At 49.0% G+C, this 22254-nt stretch overlaps 1 protein-coding gene across 13 annotated transcripts in view; it reads left to right on the top strand.

Moving 5' to 3' along the window:
• Positions 1-19203, top strand: part of LOC123617716 (uncharacterized) — a 95599-nt gene extending 76396 nt beyond the window's left edge. For 6 of the 13 annotated variants that reach the window (XM_074354294.1, XM_074354289.1, XM_074354293.1 and 3 more), the window contains 10 exons: positions 75-133; positions 1004-1136; positions 1435-1508; positions 3170-3323; positions 5470-5644; positions 10805-10918; positions 11197-11325; positions 14024-14198; positions 17029-17940; positions 18161-18394. In XM_074354294.1, the coding sequence (XP_074210395.1) occupies positions 75-133; positions 1004-1136; positions 1435-1508; positions 3170-3323; positions 5470-5644; positions 10805-10918; positions 11197-11212 (725 nt within the window). In that variant the 3' untranslated portion in view covers positions 11213-11325; positions 14024-14198; positions 17029-17940; positions 18161-18394. Of the gene's footprint in view, positions 1-74; positions 134-1003; positions 1137-1434; positions 1509-3169; positions 3324-3858; positions 5645-10804; positions 10919-11196; positions 11326-11946; positions 12209-14023; positions 14199-14341; positions 14557-17028; positions 17941-18160; positions 18395-18919 lie in introns of those variants that run through there. The other 7 variants (XM_074354295.1, XM_074354290.1, XM_074354291.1 and 4 more) reach the window with 7 other exon arrangements.
• The last annotated feature ends 3051 nt before the right edge of the window (positions 19204-22254 follow it).

The following is a 22254-nucleotide window of genomic DNA, read 5'->3' as shown; positions in this document are numbered from 1 at the left end:
GATAGACGCACATGGTGGTTTTAATATACATTCGTGAATATTCTCATTAATGTACCTGTAACTACATTTTACAGATGGTGTGTCAGTGCAGCACTTTCCAGAAGAGAGAGGAAGAGAATCTTGCTGGGACGAGGTACTGTCTCTTGTTGTTCATGTCCTTGCGTGGCTATATAAGTACCAGGGGATTCTGAGACATAAGCCGGGGGTTGGTGTGAGTGTGCATTTTCACGTTTGCACCTGCTGATGAGAATTTCTGACTTATGTTTTGAACTTACAATTTAGGATGTGATTCTGTGCTTAATGCCGTAGGACTGGATAATGCACTTGTGTTCATTTTCCAGACTCACCTAGTGAAACCAGTGTCTGTATGGGCATTCTTTTTTTCAGGGTCTTTCCCTTACAGTTCATTAGAGGATATTGAAAAGAAATTCATCCCTGGGAAAGTTAGGTGTATCTTGGAGTTGGTTCTTGTTTTAGCCGTCCTCACTTGAAATTAATTAAGTGACGTTTCATTTTCAAGGCAGCATGTTTTGTCTTCCCATTCCACCGCCAGTAACAGTGGTCTAGTTTCCTTAATGCCTTACGCTGTTTCCCACCTGCTCCTTTTACTCAGGCTGCCCTTCCCCAAAGCCCCTCCACATCCCCTCTCTGCGCTGGCTCTCTCTTTTACGAAACAGTGCGGTCTTCCCAGCGTTCCCTGAGCTGTCCACGTGCAGCGGACTCTCCTGTCCTTTGTGGCGTTACTGTACCCGTTCACCTCAGTTGCAGAGCTGTTGAAACTTTTCTGTGCTGACTTGTTTTCATGGATCCTGTGCCTCTGGCAGAACAGAGAGGAGAATCTGCCTTTTATTTGTACCGCCAGCTTCTCCCAGGATAGGGCTTATGTTCTGATAGCTTCGGTAAATCACTCTTGTCTACCTGACTGACTGACTGACTGACCAAGCGTATGCACATGATGGTTTCTGAAGTTCGGTTCTTGTTTTATCTTGTTTTGTGTTCCCAGGAAGGGGCGGCTGAGCCCGAAATCAGAAAACCGGAATACGCTAGTGGGGCTGTAGGAATGGCTCCGCAGGAGCTGACAGATCATAACACACTGACCTCAGATGGTGGAGCACACGGAGCTTATTATACACTGGGTAAGTTAGTGAACGTGGATGGCATTTCTTGTCCTCTGTGCCTGGAAACTAGTGTGCTCTGGGGGGAAGGGTGTATGTAGCTCAGCAGTAGAGAGAATACGGGCTTAGCATGCAGGAGTTCCTGGGGTCACTATCCAGTTCCTCCAAGAAACGAGTGTGATACGGGGAAGGAAGGAAGGAAGGAAAGAAGGAAGGAAGGAAGGAAGGAAGGAAGGCAGGCAGGCGCAAAGGTTTTGTTTCGCTTCAGCAGTGTCTTCGCAGGAAAGCCTAATCCTCCATCCTTTTCTGTGGTTTTTAGCCGACGTGGGACCTGGCCCGGCTCCGGTGTGGCCCGGCAGCGCCCGCCCACCTGCGGCGGCCCCGGAGGCCCAGGTAAGTGGCGTGGTCATGCTCTGTTGGACCTCGTCCTGGGAATGGTGATCTTCCCGTTTTCCCGGCAGCCGTTCCTGGCCTCGTCTGCAGTTTGTGTGTCCTGTGACGGGTCTGGCGTGGCGTGTCGCTGCCCTTTTCAGACTCAAAACTCTTGCCCAGGAGCCAGTGGGCTGCTTCTCCCGGGAGCCCGTCGCCTTGGCTGGTGCCTGCAGGAGCCATGAGGGAGTGCTTAGGAGCCGGGGCCCGCAGACTTTGACTGTGGGTTTCTCGAAACAGCGTGAGGAGGGTGAGCCCTCGCTCCACACTGACTTCTCCTGGCTCGGCTGACTCCTTCCTGACCTCCTGCACCTGGGGTTGCTCCTGGGTCACTGAGACGGATTTCTGTGTCGTCGTTCTTTTGACTGGTTTCCCGGCTCAGGCCAGGTGATTCTCCTGTTTAGAATGTCCATTCAGATCCTGGTAACTGGAAAAGGGGCAAAGCCCTCCCTCCAGCTTTGTACGGTGTGCTTTGTGCAACTTTGAGTCTTCCTGGGTGTGGTAAACGTCACAGCCCGTCACTGTCTTTCCTCGGGAGGTAAGTGTGTCTTGGCCGCTGCCTCCAGTTGTACTCTGGGCAGAGAAGCCTGGCTCTCGGAGATGGTGCGCTTGTAGTAGGGAATAGAGGCTGGAAGGGAAAGAGCCCGCCGTGGAAATGCCTCCTTCCCTGCGGGGGAGTTCCGATGCGCACCAGAGTGCGTACGTTGTGTTTGTCCCCCACCCTGCGCCGGGTCGGGCCTGCCCTGGAAGCTGTCAGAGCTGCTCGTCGGTCTCATGGCACACCGTGGGGTCTTGCGCACGAGCTGGTACAGTCCCTTTGGTGTCAGATGTGGGGTTGAGACTCCCCACGTCACTCTCCTCCCGTAGCACGCAGGTAGGGTGCGTTCCGTAGCGAACGTGAAATCCAGACGTCCCTGAGGATAGGGATGATTGTAGCGGAGCCTGACTCCCTTCTGAGGACAGCCTTGTCCCCTCAGGAGCCCTTGGCCAGCTCCGCCGCAGGACTCCGGGATGCCCAGCTCCCCAGGGCTCTTTGCGCCCAGGGGCAGCCCCTGCGGGGCGGAGGAGGGCCCTTTGTGAGGAGGGGGCAGCGAGGGCCCGGCAGGGTCCTGCAGGCGGAGCCCTGCAGGCAGAGCCCTGCAGGCAGAGCGGCGGCCCAGGTGCGGCTCTGCTTGCTCGTGTGGAGAATGAGCTCTTCACGTCCGTCCCGTCTCCGTGTTCCTGGTCCGCGCCGGGCAAGCTTGCGTGGAGCTGGGGAAGGTGGCGGGGAGGGCCGTCCCGCCCGCCCAGAGCAGAGCGGCTGGCTGTTGGGAAGGCGCTAGTTTGCCCGTGTGCTGGAAGCTCTGTGTGCAGCCTCTCGGGCAGGAGGACCCTTGGCTTCCTCCACTTGGAGACAGCGGCGGCGACGTGCGGCCTCAGCGTCGTGTCCCCGTGTCCTCGTGTGCGGCCCAGGCTGCAGGCAGGCCCCAGAGGGCTGGGCGGAGCGTGTGGCGCCGTGCTGCTCTCTGGGCACCCGGTGGAGGGGAGGGCGCCCGGTGCCGACCGCTGCTGCGTTGGTTTTCGGCTCCTGCCGGTGTTGGCGCTTTTGTCTGTCATCCAACCCAGCCCTCCCTTCTGTCCCGCAGGTCACCCCGTGGGCCGGAGGGCCCCAACCTTTCCAAGAACCAGCCTGCGTGGCCTGTCCCGGGTGCGGCCCGTCGTCGCCCAGCTGGGCACCTGCACCTGTTCCACCTTCGTGTCCTGTGCAGCCTGACCAGTCCCCGCTAGCTGTCCCGCCCGGTAAGAGGAAAGCAGAGTCCTTTGTTTCTTCCTTGATTCACTGCAGAAGTGGGGCAGGTCGCTCTCCGGGGCTTCCCGGTGCACGGGCGGCCCTGACTGTGCTCACGGCCGTGTCCCTTTGATCCCTTAGCAGACGCACTTGATGGGCCGCGTCTTCCCCGTCCTGCCCTGGGGAGGGAGGTGTCTCTTGTAGAGGGAAAGAGGGTCCTCTGACGGAGGGCAGACGTGTCGGTTCTGCACACGGGCCTCCAACAGAGACCACGTTCCGGGCTCCCTGGAGGAGAAGCCCGCCCCTGTCGCTGTCTGCAGCGAGGGGAGCCCTGACCTTCCACAGCCGATGATCGGTTATGGAAGAAACACCCGATCCCGGGGCCTGTGGTCTCTCCAGTCAAGGGTCCTGAGACCTGTCTCCCACTCGGTGTAATGAGAGCAATTGTCATACGTGGAAAGAAGGCTCAAAGTTTTTTTGCTGGAGTATTGTTAACTCTGAAAAGCCTAATCCTCCATATTTTGTGTGGTTTTTTTTCCGATGCAGAACCTCGTGCAGCTGCGGTGTTCCCTGGTAGCTCCCGCCCGTCTAGGCGACCACACAGGCCCTGATAATTTGGGAGATCGTGCTCGGTGGAATTCTTTCTGGGATATGTATTCTTTTTGTTTTTGCAGCAGCCTCTTCTGGCCTCGTCTGCATACTGTGTGTTCTGTTACGGGTCTGGCATGTCTTTTTGTTTTCAAATTCAATGTCTTGCTCAGGGTCCATTGGCTTTTCCTCTCAGCCAGTCACCTTGAGTGTTGCTTGCAAAAGGCATCAGCGAGGGAGTGCATGAGGGCTGAGTTCCTCAGGCTTTGACTGTGTGTTTCTTAAAATAGCATAAGAATGGTGAGCCCTTGCTCCATACTGACTTCTCCTGGCTCGGCTAACTCCTTTTTACCTCCTTCTCTTGTGATTGCTCCTGGGTCACTGAGACCGGTTCATGTTGTCATTCTTGAATGGTTTCCTGATTCAGGCTGGGGGATTCTCCTCTGTAGAATGCCCATTGAATTACTTGTAACTGAAAACTGAGTAAAGCCACCCCTCCAGCCTTACACCGTGTGGTTTGTGCAACTTTGAGTCTTCCTGAGTGTGGTAAATATCACAGCCCATCATTGTCTCTTCTGGGGAGGTAAAGGTGCCTTCCCCGCTGCCTCCAGTTGTATTCTTGGGCAGAAAAGCCTGATTCTCTGAGATGGTGCATTTGTAGTAGGGAATAGAGGCTGGAAGGGAAAGAGCCCACAGTGAAAATGCCTACTTCCCCGCAGGACCAATTTGCACCACAGTCCTGGCATCATGTTCTCCATCCCGCGCTGGGTCGGTTCTGCCCTGGAAGCTGTCAGAGCTGCTTCTCTGTCTCATCACACACCGTGGGATTTTCCACATGAGCTAAAATCCCGTTGGGTGTTATTTGCAGGATTGAGACTTCCCCCTTCCCTTTCCCATAGGGCAAACGTAGTGTGCTTTTCCTAGCGAACTTAAAATCCAGACATCCCTGAGAATAAGGATGATTGTAGCGGAGACTGACTCCCTTCTGAGGACAGCCTTGTCCCCTCAGAAGCACTTTGCCAGCTCCCCCACAGGACTGCGGGATGCCCAGCTCCTCAGAGCTCATTGCGCCCAGGGGCAGCTCCTGCATGGCAGAGGAGGGCCCTTTGTGAGCAGGGAGTAGAGAGGGTCTGGCAGGGTCCTGCAGACAGAGCAAGTACCCAGGTGCGGCTCTGATTCTATGTGTGGGAAACCAGGCCTTCATTTCCTTTCTTTCTCTGTTTCTGGTTCATGCAGACCATGCTTCTGTGGAGCTGGGGAAGGTGTCAGGGTGGGTTGTCCTGCACAGAGAGGCTTCCTGTTTGGGAGGTCCTACTTTATCAATTTGTTGGAACCTCTGTGCATCATCTCAGGCAGGACTCTCGCCTTCCTCCACTTACAGACACCGGCGGCGTCGTGTGGCAACAGTGTTTTATCCCCAAGGTCGAGTGTGTGGCCCTGTGCTGCTGTCTGGGCACCCGATGGACGGGAGGGTGCCCGGTGCTGACAGCTGCTGCATTGAGTTTCAGGTTCTGTAGGTGTTGTTCCTTTTGTCTATCATCCAACACAGCTCCCTCTCCTGTTCTGCAGGTCACTGTGGAGTCCCGAAGTCCCGGTTCTTGGGCAGGATCATTTGGTGTGTCTTGCCCGATGGGACACCCAGCATCATTACTCAGAGGGTACTCGTCACCGCCGCCCCCACCTCTGTTGTGGCCAATTTGGTCTCAGCCACCACCACCCCCACCACCACCAGTTACAGCAGTCGGTAAGATGAGAGCATGTGCTTCTGCTCCCTTGTCGAGTCTTTGCAGAAGGGGAGATGGCACTCCAGGGCCTTGCGATGCCTGAGGAAATCTGACTTGGGACATCGTGACATATGTCTAGCTTCCCAGCACACACATCTGATGGACTGTGTCATTTCCCCGTCCTGACCTGGGAAGCAGGTGTCTCTTGTGTAGAACAGAAGAGACTTTTGACAGAATATCAAGTGAATTTGAAGTCCCAGTTTGGCAGATGTGCCTCTTGCATGGACCATGTGATGTGCTCTGTGAGGGGTGAAGCACAGCCCTAACTTCAGGGGCTCACGGGGTTGCCTCGAGGGGTGAGGGAGCGAGTGAGGGAGAGAGACATTCACAACAGACAGCTTGTCACCATAGCAGATGTGCCCGTGCAGGGCCTCAGAGTGCAGAAGAGGGACACGTGAGCCACCCAGGAGTGAATAGGAGGGTGTGGAGGGGAAGAAAGAAATTGAGGGACTGCCCAGTGGGCGTTTGTTGGGTTCACTCAGATGGATCTGGAAGGTCACTCCTGGCAGGGCGGGCAGTGGGCAGTTCAGGCGGGCCGTGTGAATGCAGCGTGAGGTCCACTCAGAGCCACGTGTGTGTGCAGGGGACTCAGTGCAGCCATGCACGTATCCCCTTCAGAACCCAGTCCCTCTAGAAAGCCCTCAGTTTACAACCTCATGTAAAGATGATTGTTCTCTTGAGTTTCTGAAAGTTCTGGGTCTGGATGAAATCTCTGGGTATCAGAGAAACTGAAATTTAGCTTGTTTTTTTCAGGGTATTTTGTGTGGCTGAAGTTTTCTTTTGCCCCAGTGATTTGAAAAGTGCAGGCAGGATTTAGATCAGCTGAGCAGGTGCCTTGCCCTTCAGCATGAGGCAGGTTCTTTGGGGGAAGTCAGGGGTGATCAGGAGACCCCCTGGAGGACCCCTGTCCCCACACCCCTGCTCCCTCCTGGCACCATGCCCAGTGTCAGATTGGCATCTCCACATTTATGTCACAAGATCCAACTTCTGATTCTTTGAGTTCTTGCAGTTCATCCCCTAACACCAAGACTCAGTGGGGCCCCCACAGGGTCTCAGCATTGTTGTCTGTGAGCCGGGGGGTAATGCTGGTCCCTGACATCATTGTGAGGAGGGTTGGGTCAAGCAAACACATTGTTTTGCAAAAAGACTGGGACATACTTCTCACTCAGCATTCTCATACTTTAAAAGAAAGTGTCTGCACACAGAATCATCAAAAGAGACCTCAGGAAGTCCATTAAATTAAACTGAAGATATAAGAGCTCAGGCCCAGAGCTTACCATTCTCTGCTTTAAAGATAAGGTGAAAGGCCCCTTTCTTCTATTAAATCTTAGGTCCTACTAGTTAAAGAAGGAAATACAACAATGAGAATGTGCACATTTTGAGATCTGTGTCTGAGATGTGAAAACAATTATTTTCATTCTGTATAGACACAGAGATGCACACACAGATTACAGTGTCCGTCAGAGGCCATACATACATTAGAGAAGATAAAATCAAGAAAAAATAAGATCCTACTAAAATAAATAACTCTTTTTGCCTTACCGCACAGTCAGTTTGGCAACTGAAGGGGCCCCTGAGCTGTGACAATGATGTGTTTAGAGAAGATGTCGGAGGTGCATTACGGCCCGAATGTTTCCCTGCTCCATCCTGCCCCCTCCGCTGTTTTCTCCTATTGTCACCCCTAATGAAATTGTCACAGTTCTCTCTGTGTCAGTGTCTGCTTCCTGGAGGACCAGTGGTCACACTCTCTTGAGGGCACGCAGTGATTCACAGGCACACAACTCACAAACCAGCAGGAACTAAGATGACAGGGCAGATGCAAGGTTACCCCTTTAGAGCAGCAGTGACCGCAGGGGCCCCGGGGCTCCTCCTGGGTGGTGCGTACAGCCTGTGTCTAGATCTAGTGATGGCTGTGCTGCTTCAGTCTGTAAACACTCACTGGGCATGTGGGGCCTGTCAGTCACAGGGGTGTCCGGTCGTGAGCTAGATGACCAGAATGAAGTGGCCGTGTCTCATGGTGAGGAAAGGATGAGGTGCAGGAGGGGGCCATGGGCGTCCAGCGAGAGGCCCTGCACTAACCAGGCCCATGTCCCCGCCCCGTGTCAGCTGCCCGGCAGCCCCAGCTCCAGGCAGACCCTGAGGGGGGCTGAGGGCGGCAGTGCTCTCAGTGGGCCCCATGAGCACCCTTCATCCTCCTACAGCCTCCTGACTCTGAGGTGGGTGGGGCAGGGTCAGTGGGTGGGGCGCCACCACTGCCAGGGAGGTGTTGGGTATAAAAAGAGTCCAATCCACTCTGCGCTAGCTGTCCCTGGAGCCCACGGGGCCCTCCCTCCTTCCAGGTGGGGGAGGCAGCCAGCCCTGCAGCAGCTCTGGGGTCCAGGCTGGGCCACAAACAGGTCAAGGTGAGACTGCTGTGCTGCCCGGGAAGTGAGGGGAACAGCGATGCAGCAGTAAATGCCAGCAGGAGCAGCTCTGTAACTGGGATCCTCCACTGTGAGCAGGGCTGGGGCTGGAACATCACTGTGAGGGTGGGAGGGCTGGGAGAGATGTGGCCCTGTGGCCCTGGACAGGGCTAGACCTGAGCTCAGGGCCTGACGGCCTAGGGGAGAGTCAGAGAAAGACACACGCAGGGAGAGACTGTGTGTGAGTGAGAGAGAGAAAAGTGGGGGTCAAGTCTTAAAGAGGGACAGGAGGTGACAAGAGAGGGACACCAAGTAGGGGGAAGCAGAGAGAAGAGGAGGCAGGAAGGAAAGAGGGAGCCAGCCCAGGGTGCGTGGTGGGGGACGATGGGCCAGGGTGACTGGGAAGGGGAGTTGGCCCATCCTTCACCAAGCCCTGCATCTGCCACTGTTAGGGCCGCAGGGACCAGCAGCCCGCTCAGCTAGACAGGCACCACTGGTTCTCAGGACGGGGCTGAGAGCCACGCCTAGGGCCCTCCGGCCATTTCCCAGGTAAGGAGGACCAGGAGGGCTCTCCCCAGCACCACAGTGGCACCACCTCTAGCTTCACAGAGACCCTGTGAGCAGGCACCGTCCCATTCCCGTTCCACAGAAGGGAAACAGAGGCTCAGACAGCCAGCCGACTTGGCCCTGTCTGCAGGGTTATTCACTTTCCCGATGCTTCTTTCCCAGGCAGGCAAGTGCCCCTGTCCTAAGAAGGGGGCCTGTGACAAGCCCAAAGGCTTGGGTCCCACCCGAGTGCCCTCTGGGTCTGGGTGACCTGGGCAGGTCTCTTCCCCTCCTTGGGCCTCGACTGTATGACCAGGGGCCCTTCTCCCCATCTTCCTGGGAAGTGGGACCCCAGCAGGGCCATCGCTCCAGGCCTCCCAGGCCCCTGGGTGGTTGTGGGGTGATCTCTGGCTCTCGGGGGAATTCCTTTCTGGGCAGGGCGATGGCTCATGTGCGCTCACCACTTGTTACGGGGTCACATCTTGCTATTTCCGTCTGGAATGGGACTTAACCTACCATAGAGCCTAAGACTTGGTTTTTCACGTTTTTCTAAATTGGCCCTTGTGCAGAAGAGCAGCTTCCCTGGCCAGGGTGACAGACCCAGTCCTGGTGAGGGGGCCCTTCCTACTCCCCTCACCTCGCTGCTGCTGGTCACCCCCAAACTCCAGAGCCATGCTCACCCCCTTGGATTCCCTGCTCCCCCTTCCCCATGCCAAGCCCAGCCTCTCCCCCTGCCCCAGAGATCCCTTCTCCTGAGGGAAGTTGTGGGGCCCTTAGGGTCAGGACTCCAAGCCCTGTGTCACGGCAGGGAACACCCCAGCTGATTGGTGACAGGCCTGGAAGCAAGGGTGGGGCCCTGAGCCCCCACGGGCTGTGTGGCCTTGGTCAGGTCACAGCCTCTCAGCCCAGCATCACAGCCTTGCACCCCCCTCCAGGCCCACGTGCCTGAGATGTCACTCAGTCACACACACAGGCTCCAGCCCCACTACCCACCCCCATGCAGGCACATGGAGGGCACACATGCACACACAGGGACATGTACACACATACAGGAACATACACACATGCACGGGGACACACCCACAGGCTCATCCCCCAGCCACCAGGATGCCACTTCATTATCTTACGTGTCGCTGCTGCAATAAAAAAATTAAAACATGAATATTCAAATGGTACATGCTGGAGAGGGTGTGGAAAACAGTGAACCCTTGTACACTGTTGGTGGGAATGTAGTTTGGTACAGCAATTATGGAAAATGGTATGGAGATTCCTCAAAAAACTAAAAATATACTTACTATATGATACAATAATCCCACTCCTGGGCATATATCCAAAGGGAACCTTAGTACAGAAAGACACCTGCACCCCAATGTTCATAGCACTATTTACAATAGCCAAGACATGGAAACAGCTTAAATGTCCACCAACAGATGACTGGATACAGAAGCCATGTCATATGTATACAATGGAATACTACTCAGCCATAAAAAATAATATGCCAATTGCAGCAACATGGATGGCCCTGAAAAACGTCATTCTAAGTAAGCCAGAAAGAAAGAAAAACATATGACAACACTCATGTGGAATCTAAAAGAAATTAAAAATAGAAAACAAACTTATGGTTACCAGAGGGGAATGGGGTGGGAAGGGATGCACTGGGAGTTCAAGATTTGCAGATAGTGACTGGTAAATATAGAGCAACAAGTTTATACTACACAGCACAGGGAACCATAGTATCTTGTAGTAGCTCATGGTGAGAAAGGACATGAAAATGTATACACATATGTTCATGTATGACTGAAGCATTGTGCTGTACACCAGAAATTGACACATTGTAAACTGACTATACTTCAATAAAATAAAAATTTAAAAACCTGAACATTTAAAACGACCCTTGAGAGAAATGGCCCCATCTCACCAAAGGCAGGAAAACGCTGGGACACTACGGGGAGGAGGAAGCGAGATGGCGCTGAGAGGACGGGGGAGCAGGAGGGCAGCTATAGAGGGGCGCCAGGCAGGGGGCAAACGCGGAGAAGAGGGGACAGTTGCTCTGGCTCAAGGAACGCTTGCCAGCCAGATGCGTGACGTGGCCCTGTGGCATTTGGACAGGCCAGGGTGGGGCAGGGCTGAAAATGGTCCATGGGCTGACCTGGGCCTCTTTCTGGCTTCCAGCTGGGCTGGGGATGGAGGGACACGTGTGACCCAGCCTCCCCTAGCCAGTGTGAGCTGTGGAGCAACCTGGGCACAGGCTCAGCCGGGAAGGTCTGAAGCTTGGCCCCTGCCTGGGTAAGCTGTGTGCTTTCTGAATGCTGGACCTCTCTTGTCAACGTGCCACCCCACGCTGACACACGTGCGTACACACACACACACCCTCCCAGTAGAGTGCCTTGTAGGAGATGCTCCATGTGGGGCCACCAGGTGACACAAGCTGGCAGTTGGGAAGAGGTACACACTGTGTTTTTTCCATTTGTACTTTTTGTTTCTTTGGTCAGGTTGGATATATTATCATTTGTTAATGCTCCTCTTCATTTTTATGTACTGAAATTTATTTATTTTTTGAATAGAAAACATGACGATTAGGCAAGTTAAATGGCTGAGAGGTGACACACACCCTGGGGTGCATCATGAACCTCCTGGATCTTGGCTAATGATGGAAGTGGACACATGAAGGATTCCTGGTGTGACAAGTGAATGTAAGCATCTTGAAGCCCAGTCATGTGATGTTTCTACCTTAATGTTCTTTGAAATAAATGATTGCTTCCCCATGTTCCTGCTTTACTGAATTACCCACTGCGTTGATGAGTCAGCCTCAGATACCAAAACCTGCAAAGTAACATACCACATCATATGCTTTCACTCATGAAAAATAAATGCATTAGCTTCCTTTTTTTGAAGTAAGTCATTTTAAATTTGCATCTTATATTTGGTTATCAAGAGGCACGCAGAACCCTCCTATTTTAATGAGAACAGTGCTTCTGTGTCTTTTTATCACATACCTGCTTAATGTTAGGTGTGGTATTGCTAAGTCAGATCCACATCTAGTTTTTTTTTTTCAGCATAATAGGAAAATCCTGCTTCACACAGGTGCATGGTAGTAAATGAAGCAGTACACAACCTGCATGCCTTGCAATGCTTGTCTACTCCTGATTCAGGCTGCTCCAAAAATCATTTCATGAAAGTTCAGTGAAATTTTGCTTCACCTGGGAATCAGATGTTAAATCAGTCAGGCTCTCATAGTCCCATGACACTAATGAGGTTGGGTTAAGTTACTGTAAATAAATTTCTAACCCAAGCATTATTATCCTTTGTTACAGGAAAATATTAACAGAGTAGAATGCAAACCCCTGCGGTGCTGCACAGTGGCCTTGAAAGTATCTCCATCAACCATAGGATTAATTTCAGTCAAGTCACTGAGTGTAGGAACACAAAGTTTTCTTTTAATGACATTTTACCAAATACTGTAAAAACTATCACATTTTCCCCTTGCATTGACAGATTACACTTGTTTCTAGGGGAAGAGTTGACAGCATCCTCTCCCCAAGCATTCCCAAGGCCAAGGGGTTCTGGTGCCAGAGAAAATGAGTCAAAGCAGTGGAAACCCCTGTAAACTTGGAGCAGGCTGGGCCCACCAGGGCTCGGAGGAGGGGAGAGGAGGGGATGGGAAGGTGGGAGCTTGTCCTCCTGAGAAGGAGAACAGGGTGGGGTGGGCGGGGCACTGAGCATGCGGGATTGAGCAGCTGCAAACCAGCCTTGTGGCTAACTCATGCTCCATGTAGGAGTCTCAGAAGTGTCAGGGAGATGATTTGAAGAGGCCTCAATTTGGAGATGTAGCCTTAAGAGAATGGCTCAAGCACAAAACTATCAATTTATAAAAAGATGAAATTATATCCCTACATTATGCCTAGTTTAAAAAAATTAACCCCAGATGATTCAAGGATTTAAACATTAAGATAGAAATGCCAGCATTCTTAGTGGAAAGGAGAGTGAATGTCTCTAGCCCTCAGGGAGGGGAAGGATTTCTTAAGCAGGACAAGGAGTGCACTTACCATGAAGGCTGATGAACCTGACTATATTAAGATTAAGAACTTTATTCATCAAAAGACACCTTGGGGGAGGGTGTAGCTCAGTGGCACAGTGCGTGCTCAGCATGCATAAGGTCCTGGCTTCAATCCCCAGTGCCTCCATTAAAAGATAAATACCCCACTTGTTGGCATGTGAAGCTACCGAGCCCATAAAAACTGGCAACACCATGCCTCGCTCCCTCCATCACTCCCTCGTCTTCCCAGACCACATGCGCTCTGCACTGTCTATGGAGTGCACATTTACTCTTACCTTAACCTGAGCACCCAACCCCCACATCTCATGGCTTTTCTCTCGCCTTCTGAAACAGCCTGCTTTCTGTGCAGTATGTATTTCTCTAAATCAAAAAAAGATAAATAAATAAATCTAACTATCTCCCTCCCCCAAAACAAACAAGACACCTTAAAGAAGGTGAAAAGCAATTTAAACTAAAAGATATTCACAATACATAACAGTTGAAAAAAAATTAGTTAAGAGACTGAGACTTACTTTATAACCCCAAGAATTTTTTTACAACTTGTATGCATTATTATGTTGATTTTTAACATTAAATTGAAGAAATAAAAATCTCCAGTAAAGTTAGTTAAATTATCTCCTCTCAGATAACTGTTGGAGCCTAGATGATGTAATGAGGGAATTCAGCGCATTAAAATTATCCCCTTTATGTAAATGACTGACACTCTCCATTTACAGGATCTAAAAAAAAAAAAGCAAACACATCATAACTAATTATACGAACAAAACTGTTTGCATATCAGATGCCATTTATTCTAAAACAATTGTCAAAGAATATTTCTGGAAATGCACTGGAGAAAGTAGCAGAACATACATGGGAGACACACACCAACTTCAGGACAATGACTCCCTGTGGGGAGGGAAAGGAAAGATGCTTTAGTGGTATCTATTTTAAAGAAGAGAGAAGTGAGGCAACTGTGGAAAATGCTAACATTTTTAAGTGAAAGGGGGTGGTACATGAGTCTTTGTTATACAACTGTTTTGAATGTGTGAAATTTTTCATAATTTAAATTGGGGGTGGGGGGTCCAGGGGTAGGTAATTAGGTTGGTTTATTTATTTATTTAACAGAAGTACTAGGGATCTGATTCCAGGGCCTCGTGTATGCTTAGCATGTGCTCTACCACTAAGCTATAGCCTCCTCCCCTATAATTTAAATTCTTACTTTAAAATTAAGCACACTGGGAAGAAGTGTGCATCAACACTAGTTTTCTCAGGATATTGGAAACAGGATTTGTCTACACTGGCTCGTTTTCTAGAATGACCAACTCTGATGTTTATATTTTAAAACATGTCAGACCTGTTTGAATGATTATGAATTGGTAACAAAGCAGAGAATCAGAAGACAGATCACAGGTTGCAGAAGACACAAGATGTAGAATCCGCAAGCCTGCCCTCCGCCTGCCCCACCTGCTGACTCTACAAAAACCTTCATGCCGGCACTGATGGTGACTGCCGTCCCCTTTACCCCCGGTAACCATAAGTTTGTTCCCTATGTCTGTGAGTCTTTCTGTTTTCTAAATAAGTTCATTTGTGTCTTTTTTTTTTTTTTGATTCCACATATAAAGTGATATCATATGGGATTTTTCTTTTTCTTTCTGATTTACTTCACTTAGAATGATGATCTCCAGGTCCACCATGTTGCTGTAAAGGGCATTATTTTATTTACTTTTTTATGGCTGAGTAGTATTCCATTATGTATGTATACCACATCTTTATCCATTCATCTGTCAATAGATATTTAAGTTGTTTGCATGTCTTGGCTGTTGTAAACAGTGCTGCTGCAAACACTGGGGTGCATGTGTCTTTTCAAATTATAGTTGTCTCTGGATATATGCCCAGGAGTGGGATTATTTATTTATTTTTAATGGCAGTGCTGGGGACTGAGCCCAGGACCTCGTGCATGCTAAGCAGGCACTCTACCACTGAGCTATACCCTGCCCCTTTATTGACTTGAATTGTCTGAGAGACCATTGTCCAGCCCTGTCTCTTCTTTGTAGCAATAGATTGAGAAGAGAGGCTGGTAGATGGCCAAGCCCACAGACATAGCCTGGTTACAGATCCTGCAGGTCGGGGGTGGGGGGGTAAGGAAACTGCTTCTCTTTCTCTTTCCTGAGACAGGGGTTACATTTATAAGAAAAGTTTATCTCTACTTCAGGGAATTGATAATGGTGCTTTTTTTTAATGTGTTAATAAAAACATGACAAAGTGGAGCTGGGGAGGGTGTAACTCAAGTGGTAAAGCACATGCTTAGCATGCATGAGGTCCTGGCTTCAATCCCCAGTAACGCCACTGAAAAAAATAATAAATGAATGAATGAATAAATAAACCTAATTATCTCCCCCCACCAAAAAAAAAAAAAAAAGTAAAAACAAAACAAAACATTACAAAGTGGTCAACAGGATCATGAATAGAGCAAATTAAATCTTTTTAAAAATTCTTTAGGGGAGGTAATTAAGTGTACTTATTTTTTTTTTAATGGAAGTACTGGGGATGGAACCCAGGGCCTCATACATGCTAAGCACGTGCTCTAGGCTGAGCTGTACCCTACCCCCAAAGCAAGTGAAGGATTTTGAAGGACACTTCATTTCCTCATCCCCCCTCCTCTGCCCTGTGGGATGCAAGTTGAGTAAATCCTGTTTTGGAAGGGAGTGCGTGGCTCCAGACTTGATGTCCTGCTCTTCAGATTGTTATTTATCAAACTCTTTTTCTCACATACGGGAAGGATTGTCACCTGGGGAATGGCCATGGGTCTCAACCCGTGGGCTCCAGCTAGTTCAAGGGCTTCCTGGTACAAAAGCTACTTAAACCCCTGGCTCCACAGAAGGCAGCAGTCACCACGGTATTCTTTTATGATTCGTGACAAAAGCAAAGCAAAAAGAATGACATAAATGACCAACAACAAAAAACACCCTGAACTCCCTGGCACGTTCATCATCCTGGGCAGCTTTATTCTCTGTAAATGTCCCTCGTTGTTGGACTTTTTCATTTATTAAAATATCTCCCCAGAGGGGAGAGGGTACAGCTCTGTGGTAGATCACGTGCTTAGCTTGCATGAGGTTCTGGGTTCAATCTCCAGTACCTGTTTTAAAAAATTTTTTAAATAAAAATAAGTATTTCCCCAGATTTCATTATCACCTTCATGGATCACAGTTTAGGAGACTGGCAGGGAGGAGATTTACTTTCCCATTGCATCTAAAAAGGATGTATTTTATTTAAAACAAAGCTTTTCCTGAAACAAGAGGTGATTTTTTTTTTAATGCGGTCAATGTGCATTCCACACTGTTCCCCGCACGTACTAGGTAAGCCAACCACACTGCTAAAACAGAAGGCGGGAAACTCACGGGATTTATGGTCTGCCTATTACACAGAAGCCTATTACTCTGTTTAAGGAATTAAAAAAGATATCTTGAGATTGGAGGATTAACTAAAAATGTCATTGTAGTTCGAATAGACTTTCTTCCTTTGTAGGAAGTGTGCCAAGTTATCTAGTTAATGTTGTATTTTAAACACACACATGCAAATATAAACAGTATGGAAGGATAAGATGACAAATGATACTCCCTTTTCTAACTAATTTTCATAACATACTCTCAGACTTCTTTTTTTTCCTTTCCCATATCTGGGCATATAGATTTAACTCATTCCTTTCTATTAAACTTTCTGTTACAAAAAACAGATCAAAAGGAGGTAGAGAAACAGTGTAAGGAACCCAATCTATCTATTGTTCAGCTTCAAAATAACCAGTAATCTAGTTTGTATTTTATTTTCTACATTTACATTGTTCAGAGGCAAAGTCTAGATGTATCATTTCATTTGTAAATATTTCCTAATCACCGTTGACCCTTGAACACCACCAGGATTAGAACCGACACGCCGAACAGTGGAAAATCCACTGATAACTCACAGCTCCCCCCCCCCCCCGTATACCGGGTTCCTCCCTGCCTGCCACCAGGCAGGTGGAGTCAGCCAACTCCCAAGTGTACTTACTACTGAAAACATCCACGCCCAAGGGGGCCTGTGCAGTTCAAACCCGTGTTGTTAAAGGGTCGATTGTATTTAATTTTACTACTAGATCTTAACTTTTTACAGTAGTGTTAGATTAATAGAAAAATTGAGCAGATAGGAGAGTTCCATATTGTATCTTAGCAGTTTCCCCTGTCATTGTGTCCTTTATAGAGTGTATTACATACACTGTTGATAATCTGTAAAGTCAACAACCAACAGTGACATTTTACTATGAAGCAGTCCCTACTTATTCCCATTTCCTTAATTGTTACCATCTATCCCTTTTCTGTTCCAGGACCCTCACATTGCCTGTCATCATTGCCACCTCCTTAGGCTCCTCTTGGTTGTGACATTTTCCCAGGCTTCTATAGGTTTTGATGACCTTAACAGATTTGAGGCGCACAGGATGCCCCTAGTGGAAATCGTGTAAGGTTTTCGCCAAGATTAGAGTGAGATTATAGGTTTTTGGGAGGAATATCAGAGGTCAAGGACCATTTTCATCACATCATGCAAGTTTTCCTCTCTCCAAACAAGTTGTTTCAGGTGTTGGAGCGTGCGTTTTCTGGAAAGAGGTCTTGAATGGTGGGGGCAGGCACTCAGCTGGGGCTGAGGGTCCCACCTCCCGCTCCGTGAGCAGCTGCATGGTCCCCCAAGGTGGGCAGGAGTGGTTCCTAGGGCTGGGGGAGACCTCATCCTGGAGAGAGGGGCCTTCTAGAAGACATGGAGGACGGTGGAGTCTTCCAAGCCCGCGTGGGTTCTGTTCTTCCGCCGCCCCACTTCGTCCCCTGCTCCCATTCACGGATTCCCTCCGCTTGGCACCCAAGGAGCCCCATCTGTGCAGCCAGCCAGAGACCCTGGCAAACTCCAGCCTAGCAGGCCTGGGGGGTGTTCCAGGCCCCTTAGCCCACAAAGTTGGTGACTGACAGCGTTCCTGCTCGGGGATCGCTGGTTCGGAGAGGCGCTGGGACACGGAGGGCCCCGGGGATGCGGGTCTGGGCGCGTGGAAGGGGTGGGGCCAGGCAGTAGGAGGCCGCCTTCCCCAGCTCCATCCCTCCCTCCACCCCGCGACTGGCAGATGCTGCTCCCGGCACTGCTCCGGTGCCTGGGGCTTCCTCGCGCCCTAAGTCTGAGATAGATTCGAGACGACAGGCAAGTCACAACCCAGAGACCCTCTACGTGGAGCTGTGGATGCTGCCCATGCTGTTCGGTGAGTGAGCCGGGAGCCCGCGCCCTTGGATGCCCGCAGGTCGCATCCGGTCCGGTTCTGCCCACGTCACTACTCACTGGTGGGGCTCTGTCGTGCCCCTGAAGTTTCCCGGAATACTGGACCCTCCGTGGGCCAGTCTGGGTGGACTCCGGACCCGAAGGCCCCTTCCCTTACTGACCGTGGTCCTCGAGGCTCAGCACCCCTCCCCTCCCCTCCGCAGGCCTGGAAGGTGAACTGATGATGGCGCTCCACCAGTGGTTCCGGGTCTTCCTCGTGGTGAGCGCGGTCCCAGGATGCGGAGTCCTGATCTTCATTATTGGACCGCCCTTCTACCAGTGTTTTACAATGCTCCTCATCGTGGCGATGTCTTTCCAGCTTCGGATCCGCGACAACCGAGATAGGGGTTTCAGGGGCCCCAGCAGAGAATGATTCCTCCACCCAGGAGCCCGGGAAGGTGAATTTCGTTCCCCGCATCTTTGAGGCTCATTCCAGTTCTTTAGTCTGGGGGCCTGGGACAGTTTCGAAAACAGCCACCAATTCTTAAAAACCCCTGGGTGTGGGTCCAGGCTCCCCAGCAGGGAGAATGATAAGTTTGGGAAGGAGTCTGTGGCTAGACCCAAAGGTGAAAATCTAACACATCTGTGCACTCTGGGGCGAGGGTCCTCGGAGCAGCGTCTTTAGGGGATGTCTTCCGCAGAGTCTCCTGCGGACCTGCCCTACCACTTAGATAACCAGGACAGCGGGTTTCCAAGCTTAGTACCTAGACCAGCGGAATCCGCATCACCCGGGAGCTTGTTAGAACTGCAAACTCTGGCTCCCATCCTGACCCATGGAATCGGAAACTAGGGGTGGCACCGTGTAATCTGTGTTTTAACACGCCCTCCAGGTAATTCTGATACACACCAGAGTTTGAAAACCATCACTCTAGGGTCATCTCCTCAAGGCCTGCACCCAACTTGCTGCTTTCTTTTTATTTTAGCCAGAGCCCGGAGCAGACGGGTGCTAATTTCTTTGCGGGCCTCGGGCGTTCGGTTTAAGGCTGGGGCCGGTGCTGAGTCCCTTATCCAGATGTCTGCTGGTGGCGGACCTCACCACAGGGACGGCATTTCTGCTAGATGGAGTCCAGGAGGCTAAGGCGCCATGAAAGACGCGATGACGATGGGTGTGGGGACCACCATCCTTAATTCTGTTACCTTCAATTTATTGCAAGCTTGAGCTTTTAAGGAAAGTTTCAGTGGTTTTATAGTAAATGATCTTTATTGATTTTGTCTTTTTTGTTTTAAGTGAAAGCAAGCTTACTTAGAGAGACACACACTCCATAGAGAATGCCAGTGGTCTCAAGGCAAGAGAGAGAACAACTCATTGGTTTCATCTTGGTCAGTGTTCTTTCCAGGTTATGATGGAGAAAGGAAAAAAACAAAACAAAACAATTTCAAAAACTGGTTTCATCTCCTCACAGTGTTGGGAGGGGGTGATGGAATCTGAGGAGTCCCCAGTACCCTGGCTCTGGAATCCAGCTGGCCTTTCCTGCCTGGGTCCCCACCAGGAAGAAGGGGGAGCATCAGGGAGGGAGATGCCTGTTTTGGGGAGTGCAGCCCAGCAGTCCAGGCAGGTGAAGGGAAACAACTATTCCTTGGTTGGTGTACCCCCGCTCTCTGTTAGCTTTTCAGGAACAATTCAGCTGCAGCTGTGAGCTCTTCAAAGCCAGTTTGGAGGGAATTGAAGAATTTAAATGGAAACGTGTGTGGAATATGTCTAGTGGTTGTGTTTGGCAAGTGAAGTTGATGCTCCTGGATAGTTACAGCTGGGTAATCTTTGTAGAGGTGGAGAACAGAGAAATAGCTGGTGATGGAGAGGGCACTGAGTCAACGACCAGTTTATTTCCCCCTGTAGAATAGGATGGGATGGTGTCTGGGTGTGATGCTGGGGGAGGGAGAGGCTCACAACCTAGAGGCAGATGGGGATGATAGTGGCCCTCAAGCCCTGTGAGAGCAAGAGGGAGGCAAACCCAGGGCCCTGGAGGAGGGGCCAGCTTCTGGAAGGTGGAACATATGTAACAGGAGGCCCACAGGGCGGGGCTCTGGGAGCCTTTTGGAGAGATTCCTTCTGTCTGAAGAGAAAAAATACTCACTCTCTCTTTTTTTTAATTGAAGTATAATCAGTTTACAATGTGTCAATTTCTGATGTACGGCATAATGTTTCAGTCATACATATACCTAACATATATTCTTTTTCATACTCTTTTTATTATAGTTTACTACAAGACATTAAATATAGTTCCCTGTGCTATATAGTAGGACCTTTGCTTATGTACTTTATATATAGTAGCAGTATCTGTAAATCTCAAACTCCCAATTTATCCCTTCCTACCCCCTTTCCCCTCAGTAACCATAAGCTTGTTTTCCATGTCTGTGAGTCTGTTTCTGTTTTGTAAATAACTTCATTTGTCTTTTTTTTTTTTTAAGACTAAATACATAAGTGATATCATATGGCATTTTTCTTTCTCTTTCTGACTTCAGTTAGAATGATGATCTCCAGGTCCATCCATGTTGCTGCAAATGGCATTTTATTTTTTATGGCTGAGTAGTATTCCATTATATATATACCACAACTTCTTTATCCAGTCATCTGTTGATGGACATTTAGATTGCTTACATTTGGCTATTGTAAATAGTGCTACTATGAACATTGGGGTTCATGTGTCTTTTCAAATTATGGTTCCCTCTGGGTAAAATGCCCAGGAGTGGAATTGCTTTATCATATGGTAAGTATATTTTTAGCTTTTTTAGGTATTGCCATACTGTTTTCCGTAATGGCTGTACCAAACTGCAAAGAATACTCTTATTTACACTTTTCTTGACCTCTGATTGCTTAATCTATGACTATTAATCAACATTTCTCTAAGGAAGAAACATTAAATGCTTGTATACTACTCTCATACCTAATAATCCCAAGCTTAACACTTTTACAAGTGTAATTTGCTCCAATTTTTAAATGAATGTATATATTGAATTAAACTTGTAAAATTTAACTAAATCACAAATCTGATAGATTCTCTTAAATGCTAAAAGTGGCTAGAACATTTAAAAAAATATTTGCTATCATCTGAGAGCTTAAGTACCAGGTCCTGTTCAGCTTTAGATATGTGATATTATCAATATTCAAAACGGCCCCATGAAATAGATCCTCTGATTATGGCCTTGAAATTCAAACATGGAAAAACGAAGCAACTTGCTCACGGTCACACAGGCAGCTGAGATTGGAGTCCAGGGTCCCATGCCATGTGCCCCTTTATCATTGTAGTGAATACCGAATACATTGTAACAGTTTCATTAAAACCAGTTAGAGAAATGCTAATATCTTTTATAGTAATCACTTCCTTGTCTTTGTTTGTAGTTTTATCATCTAAGCATTTGCTCCTGCACGTTATATGTAAGTTTTACTTTATTTCTGAAAAAGTAGAAAAATACATATTGGATGATGTTGTGTCCAGCACTATTTATTCAGCACGGTTTATGAGATTGATCCATTTTGTTGCCTGTAGTTGTGTTTCATTCGTCTCCTTGTTGTGTAGGCGTTTTTCCTTTATTTTTTATTTTTAATTGAAGTATAGTTGGTTTACAGTCTTGTGTTCCTTGTTTTGTAGTCTTTCACTGTATTTATGTTCGTATATATACATTTATATCACAAATCATTTATCCTTCCTGATATTGATGGGCTTTTGGGTTTTCTCCAGGTTTAGGCTAGTGTAATGAATATGACACTGAACAGTCTTGTGTAGGTTTCTGTATTTGTCAGCTCAGGATACAATAACAGAATACCACATTTATTTTCTCAGGATTCTGGAGATTAGAAGTTCAAGTTCCAGGATACCACTGTGGGTGGTTTCTGGAGTGACCTCTGTCCTTGGTCTGCAGATGGCTGCCTTCTCCCTGGGTCCAAATGGCCTTAAATGAGCTGAGGAGGAGGGGTGGAGGGGTTGGGGAGGGAGAGTTTCTGGTGTTTCATCCTAGAAGGACACCAGTCCTATCAGATTAGGGCTCCACCCTGAGGACTTCACTTAACCTTAATTTGGCCCCCTCTCCAGGTACAGCCCCACTGGGGGTGGGGCTTCTACAAAGGAACTTTGGGGAAGGATACAGCTCAGTCTGTAACAGTCTCCTGGGGCACACGCATGTAGTTTTGCCCTTTGCATTTAATATATAATTTACAGGCATATGGTGTTTTATTGTGCTTTCCTTTATTGCACTTCAAAGATACTGTGTTAGTTTACAAATTACAGGTTTGTGGTAATCCTGCCTTGTCAGATGATGG

This window comes from Camelus bactrianus, chromosome 27 (genome assembly GCF_048773025.1).
Source record: "Camelus bactrianus isolate YW-2024 breed Bactrian camel chromosome 27, ASM4877302v1, whole genome shotgun sequence".
Classification (NCBI taxonomy): Eukaryota; Metazoa; Chordata; class Mammalia; order Artiodactyla; family Camelidae; genus Camelus; species Camelus bactrianus.
The sequence above is the reverse complement of the archived record's forward strand: the minus strand, read 5'-3'. Positions and strand labels throughout refer to the sequence as shown.